The sequence below is a fragment of the Emiliania huxleyi genome, assembly GCF_000372725.1.
Source record: "Emiliania huxleyi CCMP1516 unplaced genomic scaffold EMIHUscaffold_101, whole genome shotgun sequence".
NCBI classification, from domain to species: domain Eukaryota; phylum Haptophyta; order Isochrysidales; family Noelaerhabdaceae; genus Emiliania; species Emiliania huxleyi.
The window spans coordinates 210,012-226,539 of record NW_005202368.1 but is presented as its reverse complement, the minus strand read 5'-3'; the positions used below and the strand labels follow the sequence as shown (position 1 = coordinate 226,539).

Genomic DNA, 16,528 nt, shown 5'->3' with positions numbered 1-16,528 from the left:
CGGGGGGGGAGGTACGCGGGCGGCTCGCAGGGCGCTGGGTACCCTCCGGGGGCGGGGGGAGGGGGGAGGCCGGACGGGGGGGCGGGGCCTGGCATGGCGGGACCGGCGCCTGGGGTGGGAGGGGCGGCACTTGGGGGAGGGATGGGAGGTGCGGTGCCCGGCATGAGTGGCGTGGGAGGAGCGACGCAGGGCATGCAGGGCATGCAGCAGCAGCAGCAACGAGAGCGCGAGCTGCTGCAGCAGCGCGAGCGGGCTTCGCAAGGCTTCCCGCAGCCGCCGCCGCAGCAGCGGCTGCAGGACAGGGCGCGGGCGGCGGAGGCGAAGGTGGCGGAGGAGATGGCGCGGCTACGAAAGCAGCAGGACAAGCCGGGGCAGCAGGGCCAGCCGGGGGGGTACCCTGGCCAGCACGGGCGCGGCAGCTACGGGTGGCTCGCGTCCAAGGTCGCGTACCCAAAGGGCGGTCCGTCGCGCGAGGCGAGGGGCGGAGGCCCAGGCGGCGCGCCGTCCTCCGCTGGCGGCGGCGCCGGCCCGGCCGGCGGCGGCGCCGGCGAGTACGTGGCTTCTGTGCAGTTCATGATTACGCGGGCCATGCGGGAGGAGCTGTCCGGGCTCGGGTACAGCGACGCGGCGGTCGACGCAATGAAGCCGTCCCGCGCGGCGGAGATCCTCGCGCAGCGCACGCCGGCCGACCGCAGTTCGTGACACTTTTTTGGTGCGTGTGTGATGTGTCGAGTAGCGCTGAAGCCGTTGATGTGTACCAACCGCTCACTGATGTCAGGTGGCCGAAGCAATCCAGCCGACGCCGCCTGGCATGGCGCAGGAGAGAACGAGATGCCCGCCGCAGCCCGCCCCCCGGCGTCCGTCCTTGCCTCTGCTGTCTCCGTGCACCCACCCCCTGCCATCAACCCCACACCAGCACCACCCCCGCGGCGCAGGACATAAAGAAGTCGCTCGACCGCATTAGCGCCGGCGCCGCCGCCGCCGCATGATCTTTGTGGGCGGCACACACGTTGAAAGAACGCGCGCCGAATCATTCGATCGAGTTCACCCAGCCACCCCCTCACCCCTCGCCCAGACACCCGTGTCTCATCCGCCACTGTATCCTAGCCCATCTGTCGTCTGCTCCTACTTTTTCAGTGTATGTGGCTCTTAAGGACATCCCCGGGGGTGGAGATTGTAGACAGGGGGTTTGCGTTGTGTGCGGGGAGCGACACCGATGCATTGTCGCCCCCCCATCTGCATCTCGCGCTCGGGTGTTCGCTCCCTCACGACTGACCCGCTGCGGGACTTGGGCTCGCCCTCACTGGCCCTCAGTCACTTCGGAGCCGCGTTGCGGAACGAGGCGCGTGTGCGTAATGCATGTGGTGCGCGTAGAGAGAGCGCGCCGTGCTGCTGGGTGCCGCACGGCTCTGCCAGTTTAAAAACGGGCGGCGCGCAGGTTAGGTGCTGTTCAGTGTGAGGTGTGTGGCTGACTGAGACGGCGACTGTCACGACGACAAAAATGCAAGCCCCGCGCCTGGCCACTGTAATGTCCTAGAAGTCTAAATGATGGGCGCGCAGCCTCATTTGTTTCAATGAAAAGTGGCTCGGGCCTCGGGGCGAGAACATGAGCGATCCTTGGATCCACTGAGAAAACGCACCCCCGCCTGTTCTCAACAACAACGGCCACTGTTCCAGCTTCCAGCCAGCTTAGATCTCACTTCAACGAACATTTCTGCGGCTCCGCTTGCCTATCCGCGGCCGCTGCGGACAGAGCCTTTTACCTGCTTTTTGGCAAGGGGGGTGGTCAGGCGGACCACAAGCTTTCTCGTCGGCATTTTGACCTTCTCTCGTCCGGCATCTCGACTCAAAGTGCAGATTGGCACGTCGCTCGTGGCCGGAGCGCGTCGCCACGGAGGCGCAGTTGGCCACCGGCGCGAGCTCAGCGACCCAGGTATTCGCGCTCGGCTAGCAGGCGCCGCTCTGCGAGCGAGCGCGCTAACTCCCATTGCGGCGGAGATACACAGTCACGAGAAACGAAATCGACAACGCGAAATGACGTTGTACAATGTCTATTGTTGGCAAATCAAGAGACACAGAGCTCACACAAAATCACAGCGGGAGGAAAGCGGCGAGTCGCAATTCCACCCTGTCCAGAGAGGCATGAGTGCCAATCTGGGGTCTCTCGACCGAGTCCATGAGTCCTGGCCGGCGCTCCCGGTGGTGGCAAGGTTATAGGTTATAGAACCAAGCGACGGAGATGGTGCGGGGGTACGGGTGTTCCAGGGGGTCACGACACTGGCCGACGTTTCTTGAGGCGCCACCACTTGCGTGCCCACTTGTCTTCATTTTCATGCCTACCTGCTGTGCGGCGCCGTGCTGCGGCGGAGGGCCAGCATCTGCTGGATGTCGGTGATGGCCTTTCGTTGGCAGGTGCACTTCGTCCCAGTGCACACGAGTTCCCCATCGCAGTGCTCCAAGTGCTTCTCGTCCGGCATCTCGACCTCGGCCAGGATGGCCAGCTTCTCCGGAACGGCCAGCTTCTCGGCCGGGACGGCCATCTTCTCGGTCGTCATCTGAGCCCGCAGAGCTGGGATCAGGCCAGACATTGGAAATGGGGGGGGGGGGGTAGGGCGGAGATAGCAAGCGACTGCGCGGCAAGGCTACAAGATCACACCTTGAACGCCGGCTCCATCTTTTCAGCCGCGACGAACGACTCCTTGAGCGCTGGCGCCGGGGCCAGCGCGTGCGTGGCCAGGGTGCCCACGCATGCCCCGCCTGCAATTACTAATTGTGTAAGGGGCATGCGGTGGGAATAGGGCCGAATGGATGGCGCTTGTGCGCACCAAAAGCGGCGGTGACGACGAGGAGCGTCTTCATGGCGCCGCTCTGGTTCGTATCCATATGGCTGCCTGCGGCAATGCGCTCTAGACATCTGAGCAGGGCGCGCAGAACGGGCCCGGACAGCACAAGGCACACCCCGCGCGCGTACGCGCGCGCGCGCGCGACAGGCGCGAGCAGGCGCGCACGAGAGAGAGCAGGGCGCGCGAGAGAGAGCAGGCGAGAGCGGGCGCACCCGATGTTCGGCGATGTCGGTGATTCGGCGATTTCGGCGATTTCGGCGATTTCCGGAACAAAGAATTTAAACAAGACAACTCTCTCTCACAGCACACAGGCTCGACACAGGTGCGAACTGGCGCGTGCTAGTACTATCACCGGCACACCACCGGAGCCGCCTAAGCGACTCCGTTAAGAACGGCAATGCACTTCGCTCCGTGCACAATGCCGCTGTCCCCGCACGCTAGCTCGTTCACCGTCTGCCACGCCACGGCGGTGTGGAGAACGACAGACAAGCGCTGCATCTGCAGCCCGTGCCAGTTCTTGGTGGTCCATGTGACCTCATCGAGGTGCTGAGCGTGCGAAAGTTTGTTACTCAGACTCGCAAGAGATGCCACACTCCCCTCGCGCGAGGCAGTTCGCAGAGCACCTCCTACCCACGCGAGGTTAGCATCCACCCCTCGCAAGACTAGGGGGTTGAGGGCCCTCGGGTTACGCCTCTCCCGGCACCCTCCTTGATTGATTGATGGGAAGGCGAAACACAGTCCGACCAACGACTGGGACACCAACGCGGTATGGGTGGACGCAGGACGGGCGATGACGGTCACACAGGAGCGACACACAGAACCACAAGACAAGACACTCCGAGGGGGGAAGGGGAAAGAGCGGGTCCTCGGGGTACGCCTCTCCCGGCCCCCTCCGAGGGGGGAAGGGAATTGCAGTTTTCTGTCTATCTACAGCGTGGGTGGTGGTACACTGCGTCGAGACAGCTCCGCCTCGCGCCCTGCCTTCCTGGAATACTTACTATTACCCAGCGCGGAATACAATACGTAATTAATTAATGAATTAACTAATTAGGTTAGGACGTGGAATACTGTACTCGAGGTCAACTCATATCCCTCCATCTTACCCCAGAAGAATAACTCAATCGAGCCGCGCAGTCGCGCCGCCACCTCGCGCCGCCCGCGCCTTTCGCTGCTCCTGGAATACTAACGAATGGCCGAGATTACCCGAGATTACTAATAATGTGTGTGTGTGTGCGCGTTCGCTTCTGTGTGTGTGTGTGTGTGTGTGTGTGTGTGTGTGTGTGTGTTTGTGTGTGTGTGGTGTGTGTGTGTGTGTGTGTGTGAGTGTGTGTGTGTGTGTGTGTGTTTGTGTGTGTGTATGTGAGTGTGTGTGTACCGACTACGCGAGATCCAATATGGCCCCAGATGACCCGACATGACCCGAGGTTACCCGAGATAACCCGAGATAACCTGAGATAACCCGAGATTACCCGAGGTCGATATTACCCGAGATCACCCGAGATTATCCGAGATTACCAATTCGGCGTGTGTGTGTGTGTGTGTGTGTGTGTGTGTGTGTGTGTGTGTGTGTGTGTGTGTGTGTGTGTGTGTGTGTGTGTGTGTGTGTGTGTGTGTGTGTGTGTGTCTGTGTGTCTGTGTGTCTGTGTGTCCGGGCGTGATTGGTGTGCGTTGGTGTGTAAGTGTCCGTCCCCCTCGGCCATACGAGGTCCTATGATATCTGAGCACCCGAGATTACTTGCGAGGAACTCCGGACCCCCCTCCATAAAAGATTTCTCACACAGGCACCAATCCGCTACCCAACGCGGCCAAAGGATATCCACCTCGAGAACCTCGAGAGAGCACAAGCCCCCACCGCCACCCGCGACTGGCGCAGACGAACACAACAGGCACATCAGATACGTGTGCATGTGCAAGTGTGTGTGCACCGCCCTATGGGTCGCACTGCTGGCCGCGCCGGTCGCCGCCGCAAACGACTGGCGGCGCTGGATCAGCCAGGCCGCCGACAGCCTCAGCCACGCCTCGCGGGCGGAGCTCAGCCTGCCGCGGGTCGACGGCGGTGAGAGGCTGTCGCCGGCGGAGCTGGAGGCGCCGCTGCTCGGCGCGCGGCTGTCGTGGCTCGCGTACGCCGAGAAGAGGCGCGAGGTCGAGGCTGGCCTCGCGCTTCTCGGCTCCGGGATGGAGCTCGTCCGCTTCTCGCCGCAGCGCGACTCGAGAGGAGCGCAGTGGCTGGTCGCGCGCGACGCCGAGTCGGGCACCCTCTGGGTCGCCTTCCGCGGCACCGCCTCGCTCGCCGACGTGGTGCACGACCTGATGGCTGCGCCCGAGCAGACCGGCGCGGGCGACGCGTTCCACTCGGGCTTCCTGCGCGCCGCCCGCGCGGCGGCCGAGGAGCGGCGCGAGGCGGTCGAGGGGAGGAAGACACAGACGCACCATGGGATGACTGGTCCGTCCAGCGTGGTAGGAGCTGCGCGAGGTGGTCGAGGCGGAGCTGCGCGTCCGTCCGTGTGAGAGGCTCGCCCTGTGCGGCCACAGCCTCGGCGGCGCGCTAGCGATGACGCTGCTCGGCGCCGGCTTGCTGCCTTGCGCCAGTGGCGACGCGGGTGCGGAGGACGCGCCCGCAGAGGTTAGGGTTAGGGTTAGGGTTAGGGTTAGGGTTAGGGTTAGGGAGGTGCTTCCTCGCCCCACCACCCTCGTGTGTGTGGACGAGTGCCCCGGCGCCTCACCGCCCCCCTCGCCCTCTCAGGCGCCTCACCGCCCCTCGCCCCTCTCAGGTGCTCGCCTTCACGTACGGATCCCCCGCCGCCTTCCACGGCGAGCTCCGCGGAGCTGCGATGCGGCGGGTGAGGGCGTACAACTCCGCCTCTCCCCCGCCTTGCGGCCCATGGCCTGCCCCGCACTCTCCCCCCTGCCCCGCCGCACCCGCCCGCCTGACCCAAGGTGCGGGCGCAGTCCTTTGTCTTTGGCGCCGACGCCGTGCCGCGCCTGCTCGGCTCGGAGGTGCAGATCTCGGCCAAATCTCGGCGGCACCTCGGCCAGATCTCGGCGGCATCTCGGCCAAATCTCGGCGGCACCTCGACCAGATCTCGGCGGCATCTCGGCCAAATCTCGGCGGCACCTCGGCCAGATCTCGGCGGCATCTCGGCCAAATTTCGGCGGCACCTCGGCGGCATCTCGGCGGCATCTCGGCGGCATCTCGGCGGCATCTCGGCGGCATCTCGGCGGCATCTCGGCGGCATCTCGGCCGCATCTCGGCCGCACCTCGGCCGCATCTCGGCTAGTTCTCCGCTCCGCTCGAGGTGCCGCTGCTGCGCGCCGCCGCCCTCTCGCTCGGCGGCAAGAGCAGCACTGGCGCCCTCGAGACTTTGGGAGGGTACACGCACTGGCCTGGGGGAGAGCTAGTCTACCTCGACCCTGTCGGCGGGGGCGCGCGACGCGTGCCGCGCGCGCAGCGCGATCGGGTGCTCCACCTGCACCGGGCGGTGCACCCCGACGCGGCGGCGCACCACAAGTGCTACGTGCGCGGGCTCGAGCGCGCCGCCGCGCCGGGGGGGGGGCTGGCGTGGTGGCAGATGGTGCTGGGAGAGCGGGGGGAGATCTGACAGGAGGAGGCGCCGCGATATGTTAAGTCATGGAAATCTCTAGTCTTTCTTATAGAGATTGAGAGGAGTGAGACCTTGTGCAGTGAGGCTAGTTCGATTTCACTCTGACACGCTAATCTTGAAAACACGCGGCGCAGCGGCTCTCCCGCGACCGCCCGGCCCCTCTCGTACGGCTCTAGCCGCAGCCGTAGCCGCAGCCCCAACACTCTTGCCGCTCTTCCGTGTCGGGTTGTGACGAGGGATGAGGGGACACGGATTGGCGTCCAACACGGAGCTCCGTGTTGCTCCCAGCGCCCTCCCCCGCGCTTCCTGCGGCCATGGCCGATGATACTGTAGTATGGGAGGCCATCTGGCTACCGCGAGAGCGACCCAATTCGTCGACATCGTCCGATGGTTGTGCCTCAAAGTCAGCCTTCGGAGGCCGCTATCGTGGGGTCGAGCCGGCGGTGGCCGTGACATGTGGTTCCACCACCCCTCGTAGGCTTTGCCTCTGACCGCCACCGTTCCCAGGCTGCCTAATGGGATGGAAAGGAAGGCTGGGCGAGCGTATAGAAGCGTGCTCGACCTCGTCGTGGCAACCTGCACGGCAGCGCTGGCACAGGCGCGATGAGCGTCGTGCCACCTGACCCGAGACGGGTCGCAGGCGTCGTACCGAGCGCGTCGAGACCGTGTCCTGATGTGATCTGACGGGTGAGTCACGTCGGCGTCAAAGGAGCGACGTGGGACCTGTCAGATACCACGCTTTCGCGCGCGCTACGGCTTTAGGGGCTAGTCCCCCCCCTCGGGAGGACGACCCCGGCTCTCGTCGCCGACCACACCCACATGCCACAAAAGAACCCTGCCCAAGAACAGAGACGTTTCGGAAAAGCAGTGCTCCGTGGTACAGAGAGGTGTCCGTTTTTATTTATTGAATCATCATCGTCATGGCTGCTGTCTCGCTCGCAACTTGTGCTCCTTTACGAGCTCGTCGCCGCCTGTGTTTGGATTGATTGATTGATTGATTGATTGATTGATTGATGGGAAGGCTGTTTGGGTTTCTAGAAAAGAAGAAATCGCGTGACCAACCACAGTACGAAGGGCGCCCGATCGGAGAGCACACACAGCCTGGTCCCGCCGGATGAAGGAGTCGTCGAGCTTTGGCAACCTGTGGCAGGCTCCGACCGCGCGGCGCCTTGCGCACGCCACGTCGCAGACGTCGCCGGCCGACTCGCACGCGCTCGGCCGGCTGATAGGAGCCGCGTGGGTGAGAGGCTACGATGCGGCGAGACAGCGCCGCGGCGCCACACTAGCGCTCGCTTTGCGTCCACCGGCGCGGCGGCGCGGCGCCTGCGAGAGTCTGCTCACATGCCTATGCCGCCTCTCTCTTCGCCTCAGGTGGTGGTTGCGTATGCGGCGCGCGGCGTGCTCCGAGGCTACCTCGGCGAGAGTGGCGCGGTCCACACCGCGGCCGCGCGAGCGGCGTCTGCTTCACGCCTCCAGCTGTGAGCACAGGCGACTCGATGCAGTCGGGAGGCGGAGTGCCCTTCTGGCGCTGCGCTTTTGGCGTGGGGATGCAGCTAGTGACTGTAGACGCGGAACACGCATCTTTGCACTCCAACCAAAGCTCGAGAGGGCACGCATTCAGCTGTACTCGACCACATCCCGCTGTGCTCACTGTATCCGCATCCCTCGCGCTGCCGCGGGGCTACACTCTGCACAAGACCGTCCTCCCGCCCCCGAGGTTGGCGCATTCAGCGCGTAGGCTCGGCGTCCTTCCGGCGCTGCTCGCGGCGCTGTGTGCGTCGAAAGGGGGCGGCTCACCGCTCTTCCCCACGCCGCGGCGGCTCGAGCGGTGGAACGAGGCGTGGCTGCGCACGCCGTCGGGGGTGCGGCCGCGCGCCTAGACGCGGGGGATAGACCCGACAGACCACGCTGCGCTCCGCTGTAGACCCAACTGCTGCGCCCTGCCCCTGCCCTGCCCTGCCGCACTGCCCTGCCCGCACACTGCCGCACAACTGGCCTGCCCGATCCCCTACCTGCCCCGGGTGTGAAACCCACACCGCCCTGCCCACCCCAGCCCACACTGCCCTGCTGTGAATCCCTGCCCGCTCGCGAGGTCTCGGAGACACTGAGGGTACGCGACTCTCCGCCGTCCTACAGCCTCCCTGCGTCCGCATCTGCGTGTGCGCACGCGGTGCCCCGAGGACATGGCACGAGGCGGTCTTCACACCCCTGCCCGCCGCGTACTCACACACGCGCACCGCCCCGGACCAGAGACCAGAGACCAGCCGCTCGCCAGTCTCGACGACAGACACCGGAGAGACGTTCAGAAGGGGAGCAGCGAGGCAGGCAGGCGGTCCCAGCAAACAGCCGAGGAAGAGGCAGCGAGCACAGTGGCTGACAAGATCATGCCAACCCTGTCTGTCGCCGCTAGCCATCCACCACGCCATACACCGCACCGCGGGCACAGTCGGCCCTCGCCGGCGGCGCCGTCTGCCGCATCATCGAGGCATTCAGAAGGGCGACACACCCCTCTCACCTCTGCGTACTCACACAGAGGCAGTCAGAGTGGACACTAGACAGTGGGGAGGGCAGCAGCATTGCGTCTTCCGCGTCCGCGGAGGACGCACGCGGTGAGACCCGACTCTCTCTGCGTGTGAACTCTAGCCGCGGGCTCGTCGCACCGACAGGTATGGGAGTGGGCGTTCGGATACGTGTTCGGCCTCTTCTTCACCTTCGACCTGCTCCTCGTGCCGATGAAGACCAACGTCCTCGCCCACCACGTGGTGCACATCTCCCCACACCTCCCCACACCTCCCCCACACCTCCCCACACCTCCCCACACCTCCCCACACCTCCCCCACACCTCCCCACACCTCCCCACACCTCCCCACATCTCCCCACACCTCCCCACACCTCCCCACACCTCCCCACATCTCCCCACATCTCCCCACATCGTCCCATTACTCCCCACATCTCCCCACATCTCCCCCACATCTCCCCACATCTCCCCACATCTCCCCACATCTCCCCATATCTCCCCACATCCCCCCATTACTCCCCACATCTCCCCATCACTCCCCACATCTCCCCACATCTCCCCATATCGCCCCACACCTCCCCACATCTCCCCGCACCCCCCCACACCTCCCCACATCTCCCCGTCCTCGCCCACCACGAGGTCTGCCTGAGCTCTTCCACGGTTGGGTCGTACCAAACACGAGTGAGTCGACGGCTTGACTACGCTGCACACAGGTCTGCCTCGCCTTCCACGGATGGGTCTTCTTCTCGCCGCAGCGGCCGGGGCTGCAGCTTGTCATTGCCGGCGAGGCGGTGCGCCGGCGCGTAGAATTCTTTTTTCTCGAGTTCCGACGAGCGCTCGAGAGGACGCGTTCCGCCGTACTCCCGGCTCTCGCCCTTCTCCGCCATCTCTCCGCCATCTCTCGCCACCTCTCCGCCATCTCTCGCCATCTCTCGCCACATCTCGCCACATCTCCCCATATCTCCCCAGATCTCCCCGCAGGTGCTTGAGTTTGGGACGGGCGGCTCAAACCTCTCCATGCTGCTGCCTGGCTCCGACGCGGAGCGCGCGCTCTCGAATAAGCAGCTGGCGAATTGTAGTCCGCATTAATGAACAGGCTCCGACGCGGTACGCGCTTTCTTCGTGCTCGCGATGAGCGCGTCAAACACCTACGGCGCCGTGCTGACCGTGCGCTGGCTGCGGCTGCAGCGCGGGCGGTGGGTGTGGCTCACGCTGCTGCCGACCATTCTCGGCATTCCCACGCCCTCCGGCAGCGGCTCGTCATTCGCCGGCTAATGCTCGTTGAGTCCCTCCTTTGACTCGGCAGGCATCCTCGCCCTCCGGCAGCTGCACGTCGTGAACGAGGTCTACAAACGGGCTCACTCACCAGCGCCACCCTGACTTCGCACCCCGGCGGCACAGCTCGGCGGCAGCCAGCCGATGGCCGCTGTATATTCCGGTTGCCGCGGAGCGGGGGGGGGAGCCGCCACGCCCCTTCCACGCAGCGTCAGAGCCGTTCGCGTGCTTATTTGTCCCGTCTGTGAGGGGCTTGGCCTTGCGGGGCCGACCGAGGTGAGGTTGTATTTGCCCCCCGGCCCTGACGCCGGGCCTTGGCGCAAATAAATAAATAAAGCGGACACCTCTACTCTGAGACGCATGGTAAAAAGGAACAGGTCCCCGCTCGTGCAGGGTTCTTTTGTGGCATGTGGGCGTGGCGGCGACTACTCGTCGCCCTGAATGGTTGCCCAGGTTACTCAGGACACACCATCCCGGCGTGAACACGACGAACTGCCCTTCTCCGATGCACGCGCGGCACGCGCCACGGCGCGGCACGTGCCGCCGTCTTTGTTTGAAGTAAAAAGTCGAATCAGAGCGGTGTCGGCGTTGTCCTGAGTTTTCTCCTTCGGACCGCCCAACCGGGACCGCTCCGGGACGCACGCCGGCGAAGCACCATCAAGCTGCTGTACGGCCGCGGTATCGCCTCCCCTGGCTTAGCTAGACTGAGATATATTGTGCACAAGGTTGGCCTCTACAATATATACACTGACACTCTACCTCCCAGAGCTCGTCCCGGTCCGCCACGGCCATCCTTGGCCTCCGGAGGGCCCCCGGCCGCGGCGCGGTGCGGCGGCGTCACAAATCCGACCACAGAGCACCGGGACGCGGTCGGGCGATCTGAGGTCCAACTAGGCGTATGCATTGCCCATCCATGGCTATCACCTGGACCCATCAACAGGCGCCTTCGGCGCCGTGGACACGAGGTGTTGTTCACACCTGGGCAAGCATTCATGCAGCACAGTAGAGCCGTAGAGAGCCGGCATATGTGTATATGTCCACCGCGGCCGCCTCGCCTCCGCCGCCACAGCCGCGCCCTCGCCAGTCACGCCGCCGCCCGCCCGCCTCCTCGACCTCCCCACGGAGCTCCTCGTGCGCGCCCTCTCTCGCTGCGACCCCGCCGACATCGCTCGCGTCGCGGCCGTCTCGCTTCTCGTTCACGCCTCGCTCGCGGAGCAGGCCATCCGCTTGTGGGCGCAAGAGCGCGGCTTCGAGCTGCCGGCGCAGCCCGAGGACGAGACCTGCGCCGTGCGGTGGCTGTGCTATTCGGCGCTGCTGTGCGAGTCTAACCCGCCGGTGAGGGCGGCAGCGGGCCTTCAGCACAGCGTCTTTATCGACGGCGAGGGGCGGCTCTCGTCGTGCGGCTCTGCGCCGGAGTGGAATCCAGCGCTACTCGGTCACGGCGAGGGCGTGACGCGGCTCAACACGACGACTCTCCTCCCCTCCCCCCCGCTGGACGACGAGCGTGCCGTGAGCGTGTCGTCTGGAGCCCACCACAGCCTCGCCCTCGCCGCCGACGGCGCTGTCTGGAGCTAGGGCTATGGAGTCCTTGCGGGCCACGGCGACAGGCAGGACCAGCTGCTGCTGAAGAAGATCGAGGCCTTTGCCAGCCAGCGCGTCGTCGGCTGTGTCGGCTGGAGCCTTCCACAGCCTCGCCCTCACCGCCGACGGCGCCGTCTGGAGCTGGGGCGCTGGAGGCGATGGCCGTCTGGGCCACGGTGAGGAGCAGTGGAAGCTGCTGCCCAAGAAGGTCGAGGCGTTGGCTGATCGGCGCGCCATCGCCGTGTCGGCTGGAACCCTGCACAGCCTCGCCATCACCGCCGACGGCGCCGTCTGGAGCTGGGGCAATGGACTCTTTGGCCGGCTGGGCCACGGCGACGAGCAGAACCAGCTGCTGCCCAAGAAGGTCGAGGCTTTGGCCGGCCAGCGGGTCGTCGCTGTGTCGGCTGGCACCGCTGCCAGCCTCGCCCTCGCCGCCAAGGGCGCCCTCTGGAGCTGGGGCGATGGAGACTCTGGCCGGCTGGGCCACGGCGACCAGCAGAAACAGCTGCTGCCGAAGAAGGTCGAGGCCTTTGCTGGCCAGCGCGTCGTCGCTGTGTCGGCTGGTTACCAGCACAGCCTGGCCCTCACCGCCAACGGCGCCGTCTTTACGTGGGGCAAGGGCGAGTACGGCTGCCTCGGCCACGGAGAGGACCTGTCGAACCAGCTGCTGCCCAAGATCGAGGCGTGGGCGCTTGAGGAGTGAGCAGGTGTCGTGAAGGCGGCGGTGAAGGCGGCGGGTCGGACGTTCTGAGAGTGTGCAGGATGCAAAAACTCAACTAGGTAACTATATGTGGAAAAGGCCAAAAGAAGAGAGTGGTGTCCCGGAATGTGCACAATGCAGCTTGCAAGTGCGGAATATATAATCCCACCCAAGACTGCACTGTGTGTGCAGAGAGGGTCTGTATGGTGCAGATGCTCTCTATGCAGACTGTGTGCTGTATGCTACATGACTCAATGCTCGGACACGAGCAACTCCGGATGTGGCACGGCACCCTATATTTCGAAGAATGCCATCCTGGAATATAGGGTCTAGGTCTGAGACCGGCTGGGACCCGGACGCCAGCACACACGGCTAGATTTCATGGCGGGCCGCCTAGGCCCTGGGGTCGGAGGTAGAGTCGGTGGTGGTGCCGCGCGCGGCGCGGGCTTCGCTGTCGGGGTTTAGGGCGGGGAAGGGGGTATTGGTCGGTGCTTTGGCGGCCGCGGCAGTGGCTGCGGGGGGGGGGCGGGAGGCTCTTGGCTGCGGCGCTGCGGCGCAAGCCGACGCTCGGGAAGTGGCGCCACTATGCCTGTCGCCGAGGCGGACGCGACCGTGGCGCGCGCCATCGGCGGGCTCATCCAGCTTTGCCTCGAGACGGGCATCGACGACTCGCACGGCGCCGGCCACGCTGCCGCGGTCCTTCATCACGCTGAAGCTGCGGTGGCAGCGGCGGCTCAGCCGCTTTCGGAGGCTCGAGCGCTGGCGGTCCGCTTAGCGGCTCTGCTGCACGACGCAGACGACAAGAAGTACTTCCCAAAGACGTGCCGGACCTACGCCAACGCGAGGCAGATCATGAGCGACGCCGGCGCGAGCACATCCGAGACGCGTCCAGTGCATGCACTGACGGCCGGCCACACGCCCAAGAGCGCTGACGCCTCACCCACCACCGCCCGTCCACCACCCGTCCACAACCGGCTCACCACCCGTTCACCACTCGTCCACGGCCATCCACGGCTTCCACAGCTCTCCCTCGGCGCCGCCTCACCCACCACAACCTCCCGTCCACAACCCCCCGTCCACAACCACCACCCGTTCACCACCAGTCCGCCACGCGTCCGCCACCCGTCCGCCACCCGTCCACCCGTCCCGCGGCCCACCCACGGCATCCACAGCTCTCCCTCGGCGCCGCCTCACGGCCTCAGCGAATCAAACACGGAGCCCTCCAGCACCGTCGGTCTCCCCGACCACCTCCCAGCGACCTCCTCTCCTCACCTTGAGGTCACCTTGAGGTTGCCTTGCACAACCCCTTGCGCTCTCTTCCCACCGACGCTCTCACGGCAGACTGTCCCGTGGAGGGTCCACGGGGCCGGCTGCAGTGTACAGCGGAGTGCCTTGTGCAGGGGGGGGGGGGGGGGGTAAGGCCTTGCAACTCGAGCCGTTGCTGATGAGCCACGCAGGCGCGGCGCCAGCGGTGGTCGAAGACGCCCTGCGCATGATCTCGCTCGTCAGCTGCTCGGCCAACGGCAACGCCGCGCCGCCGGAGGCGCGCACGCCGGCCGAGCTGTTCTGGCCGAGGCAGACGAGGTCCTTCCTCATGCATTCACTATTAATGGTGAGTGTGAGTCAACAGGCGCGCACGTCGCCCGAGCTGCTCTGGCCGAGGTGGGCCGATCGACTGGAGGCGAGCGATCCGCCGGGAGAGATGGCCGGGAGATATGGCCGTGACACATGGCCTGAAACGCCGGGAGATATGGCCGAGAGATGGCCGAGAGATAGCCGACAGATGACCGAGAGATGGCCGGGAGATGGCCGGGAGATGGCCGAGAGATGCAAGAGAGTTCGCTGAGCCACGTCCGAGGCACTAGGAGGCGACGTCGGCCCTGACTAGTCATCCGAAATGGGTCACTCATCCGCTCTCGCATGTATGTATTCGCCCAAAATTGGACACTGTCAGGCGAGCGGCGAGGTCGGGGTCGTCCGATGCTACCAGTCCTAGAGGCTGAACGGCACTTCGTACGCATCCTTGCACTCCAATTGGCGCTCAGAGGACACGCACTCAACCATCTTTGCACTCCAACTCCAGCTAGAGAGGACTCCCAGTACTCATGGTATTCGTAGCCCGTGTATTGCGAACAGACATCACGACACCGCACTCACGCACTCACACAACCCCCCCCCCCCGCCCCACCCCACCCCCCCCACCACCCCCTCCTCCTGTGCAGCCCCCCCCCTCCCCCCCCCCTCAACTCTCCGAAATCGCACGACCCTCTCACACAGCCGCACACCCGTGGCCTTTCGCCCGCCGCGAACAGTCGAGAGGACAGGCACACTATAGACTCTGTTGGTGGCATGGGACCCTCTCCCGGGAGTGACCCCGCGCGAGTGACTAGCCGAGAGGAGAAGAAGCGCGCCCACAGTGTCACAGTCGAAGCGTCGGACACTCTGGACAAGCCACCCACGCGCCACCAGACAACGAGAACACCCGATGGCACCGACCGATCTTCATCCGCACTATGGACTCACCCTGACGCGTGGCATGCACGCTGCAGGCTACCAGTACAATCGGCACGTCGGCGCGCCGCTCAGTGTCGACCAGACGCCCCGGCCGGCGACGCAGGAAGAGGTGCGGAGTATCTCCCTCGCATCTCCCTCAGCTCCCTTCATCTCCCGTGATCTGAATCTCCCTCGCATCTCCTTATATCTCCCGTGATCTGAATCTCCCTCGCGTCTCCCTTCATCTCCCGTGATCCCTGCATCTCCCGTGATCTCCCGTGATCTGTATCGCCCTCGCATCTCCCTTCCTCTCCCGTGATCTCGTGGAGTCTCTCCTCGCATCTCCCTAGTAGTCAGCTTCGGCCGCCTGTCCTTTCTTGATTTAGGTGTGGAGGCACGCGACAGAGGAGCGTTTCGAGGAGTATCAGGCTCTTTGATCCAGCCCTCCCCCAAACGCGCGGGGGCTTTGCCGTGTAGACGTGGAGTCGCGAGGGACTAGCCCGGCCCTTGCCCCACCAACACCTCGCGTGTGTGTGTGTGTGTGTGTGTGTGTGTGTGTGTGTGTGTGTGTGTGTGTGTGCGTGCGTGCGTGCGTGCGTGCGTGTGTGTGTGTGTGTGTGTGTGTGTGCGTGCGTGCGTGCGTGCGTGTGCGTGTGTGTGTGTGTGTGTGTCCTTCCCTCACCTTCCTCACAACCTCCCTCACATTCTCTCACTTTCCCTCACCTGCCATCACCTTCCCTCACACTCCCCCGCCTACCAGGCCAGCGGCGGCGGCTCGGCCTCCATGGTCGACCACTACTACGATAAGCTAAGCAAAAAAGAAACACCTGAGCAGGTCTTTCTTTTTTTGCTTAGGTCGACCACTACTACGATAAGCTGCTGCACGTCGCGCGACCGCCGCCGCGGCTCGCGCGCCGAGATCTCCCCATCTCTCCCCCATCTCTCTCCCCGTCTCTCGCCGCCTCTCGCCGCCGCGCGCCTAGATCTCCCCCCCATCTCCCCATCTCTCTCCCCGTCTCTCGCCGCCTCTCGCCGCCGCGCACCTAGATCTCCCCATCTCTCCCCCATCTCTCTCCCCGTCTCTCGCCGCCTCTCGCCGCCGCGCGCCTAGATCTCCCCCCCATCTCCCCATCTCTCTCCCCGTCTCTATCCCTTCTGCAGGCTCGTGCAGAACCGGTACCTTGAGGCGGAGGCGGAGGCGCGGGTGGCGCCGCTTGTCGAGGTGTGCCGCATAAAGGAAGGCTCTCTCTGTCTCTCTCTCTCTCTCTCTCTCTCACTCTCTCTCTCTCTCTCTCTCTCTCTCTCTCTCGCTCTCTCTCTCTCTCTCTCTCTCTCTCTCTCTCTCTCTCTCTCTCAGTATCTCTCTCTATCTAGCGCTAGAGAGAGAGAGAGGGAGAGGGAGAGGGGGGGGGGGGGGGGGGAGAGGGAGGGGGGGAGGGGGGGGGGAGAGGGGGGAGGGGGGGGGGAGGGGGGGGGGAGAGAGAGAGAGGGGGAGAGGGGGAGGGAAAAGGGGGGG

At 65.0% G+C, this 16,528-nt stretch overlaps 4 protein-coding genes across 4 annotated transcripts; all 4 read left to right on the top strand.

Moving 5' to 3' along the window:
* The first annotated feature begins 126 nt into the window (after positions 1–126).
* On the top strand, positions 127–781 carry EMIHUDRAFT_360697 (hypothetical protein). The gene has a single exon (XM_005793387.1). It carries the CDS (start codon positions 142–144, stop codon positions 700–702), a length of 561 nt encoding a protein of 186 aa, XP_005793444.1. The 5' UTR covers positions 127–141; the 3' UTR covers positions 703–781.
* Positions 782–4,748: 3,967 nt separating this feature from the next.
* On the top strand, positions 4,749–6,558 carry EMIHUDRAFT_466383 (hypothetical protein; the record flags this gene model as incomplete). The annotated part of the gene is made up of 5 exons (XM_005793386.1): positions 4,749–5,246; positions 5,305–5,466; positions 5,615–5,691; positions 5,789–5,828; positions 6,129–6,558. The coding sequence occupies 5 exons, from the start codon at positions 4,749–4,751 to the stop codon at positions 6,240–6,242; spliced, it is 891 nt and encodes a 296-aa protein (XP_005793443.1). The 3' UTR covers positions 6,243–6,558.
* Positions 6,559–7,528: 970 nt separating this feature from the next.
* On the top strand, positions 7,529–10,580 carry EMIHUDRAFT_360695 (hypothetical protein). The gene is made up of 9 exons (XM_005793385.1): positions 7,529–7,685; positions 7,817–7,862; positions 7,934–7,997; positions 8,184–8,307; positions 9,112–9,207; positions 9,677–9,754; positions 9,945–9,993; positions 10,060–10,194; positions 10,270–10,580. The coding sequence occupies exons 1-9, from the start codon at positions 7,560–7,562 to the stop codon at positions 10,341–10,343; spliced, it is 792 nt and encodes a 263-aa protein (XP_005793442.1). The 5' UTR covers positions 7,529–7,559; the 3' UTR covers positions 10,344–10,580.
* A 2,430-nt stretch (positions 10,581–13,010) lies between these two features.
* On the top strand, positions 13,011–16,234 carry EMIHUDRAFT_439442 (hypothetical protein; the record flags this gene model as incomplete). The annotated part of the gene is made up of 8 exons (XM_005793384.1): positions 13,011–13,384; positions 13,977–14,062; positions 14,150–14,200; positions 15,069–15,142; positions 15,399–15,440; positions 15,773–15,799; positions 15,868–15,917; positions 16,174–16,234. Coding segments are annotated over exons 1-8 (669 nt in total), but the record flags the coding sequence as incomplete, so codon positions are not given.
* Positions 16,235–16,528: the final 294 nt, after the last annotated feature.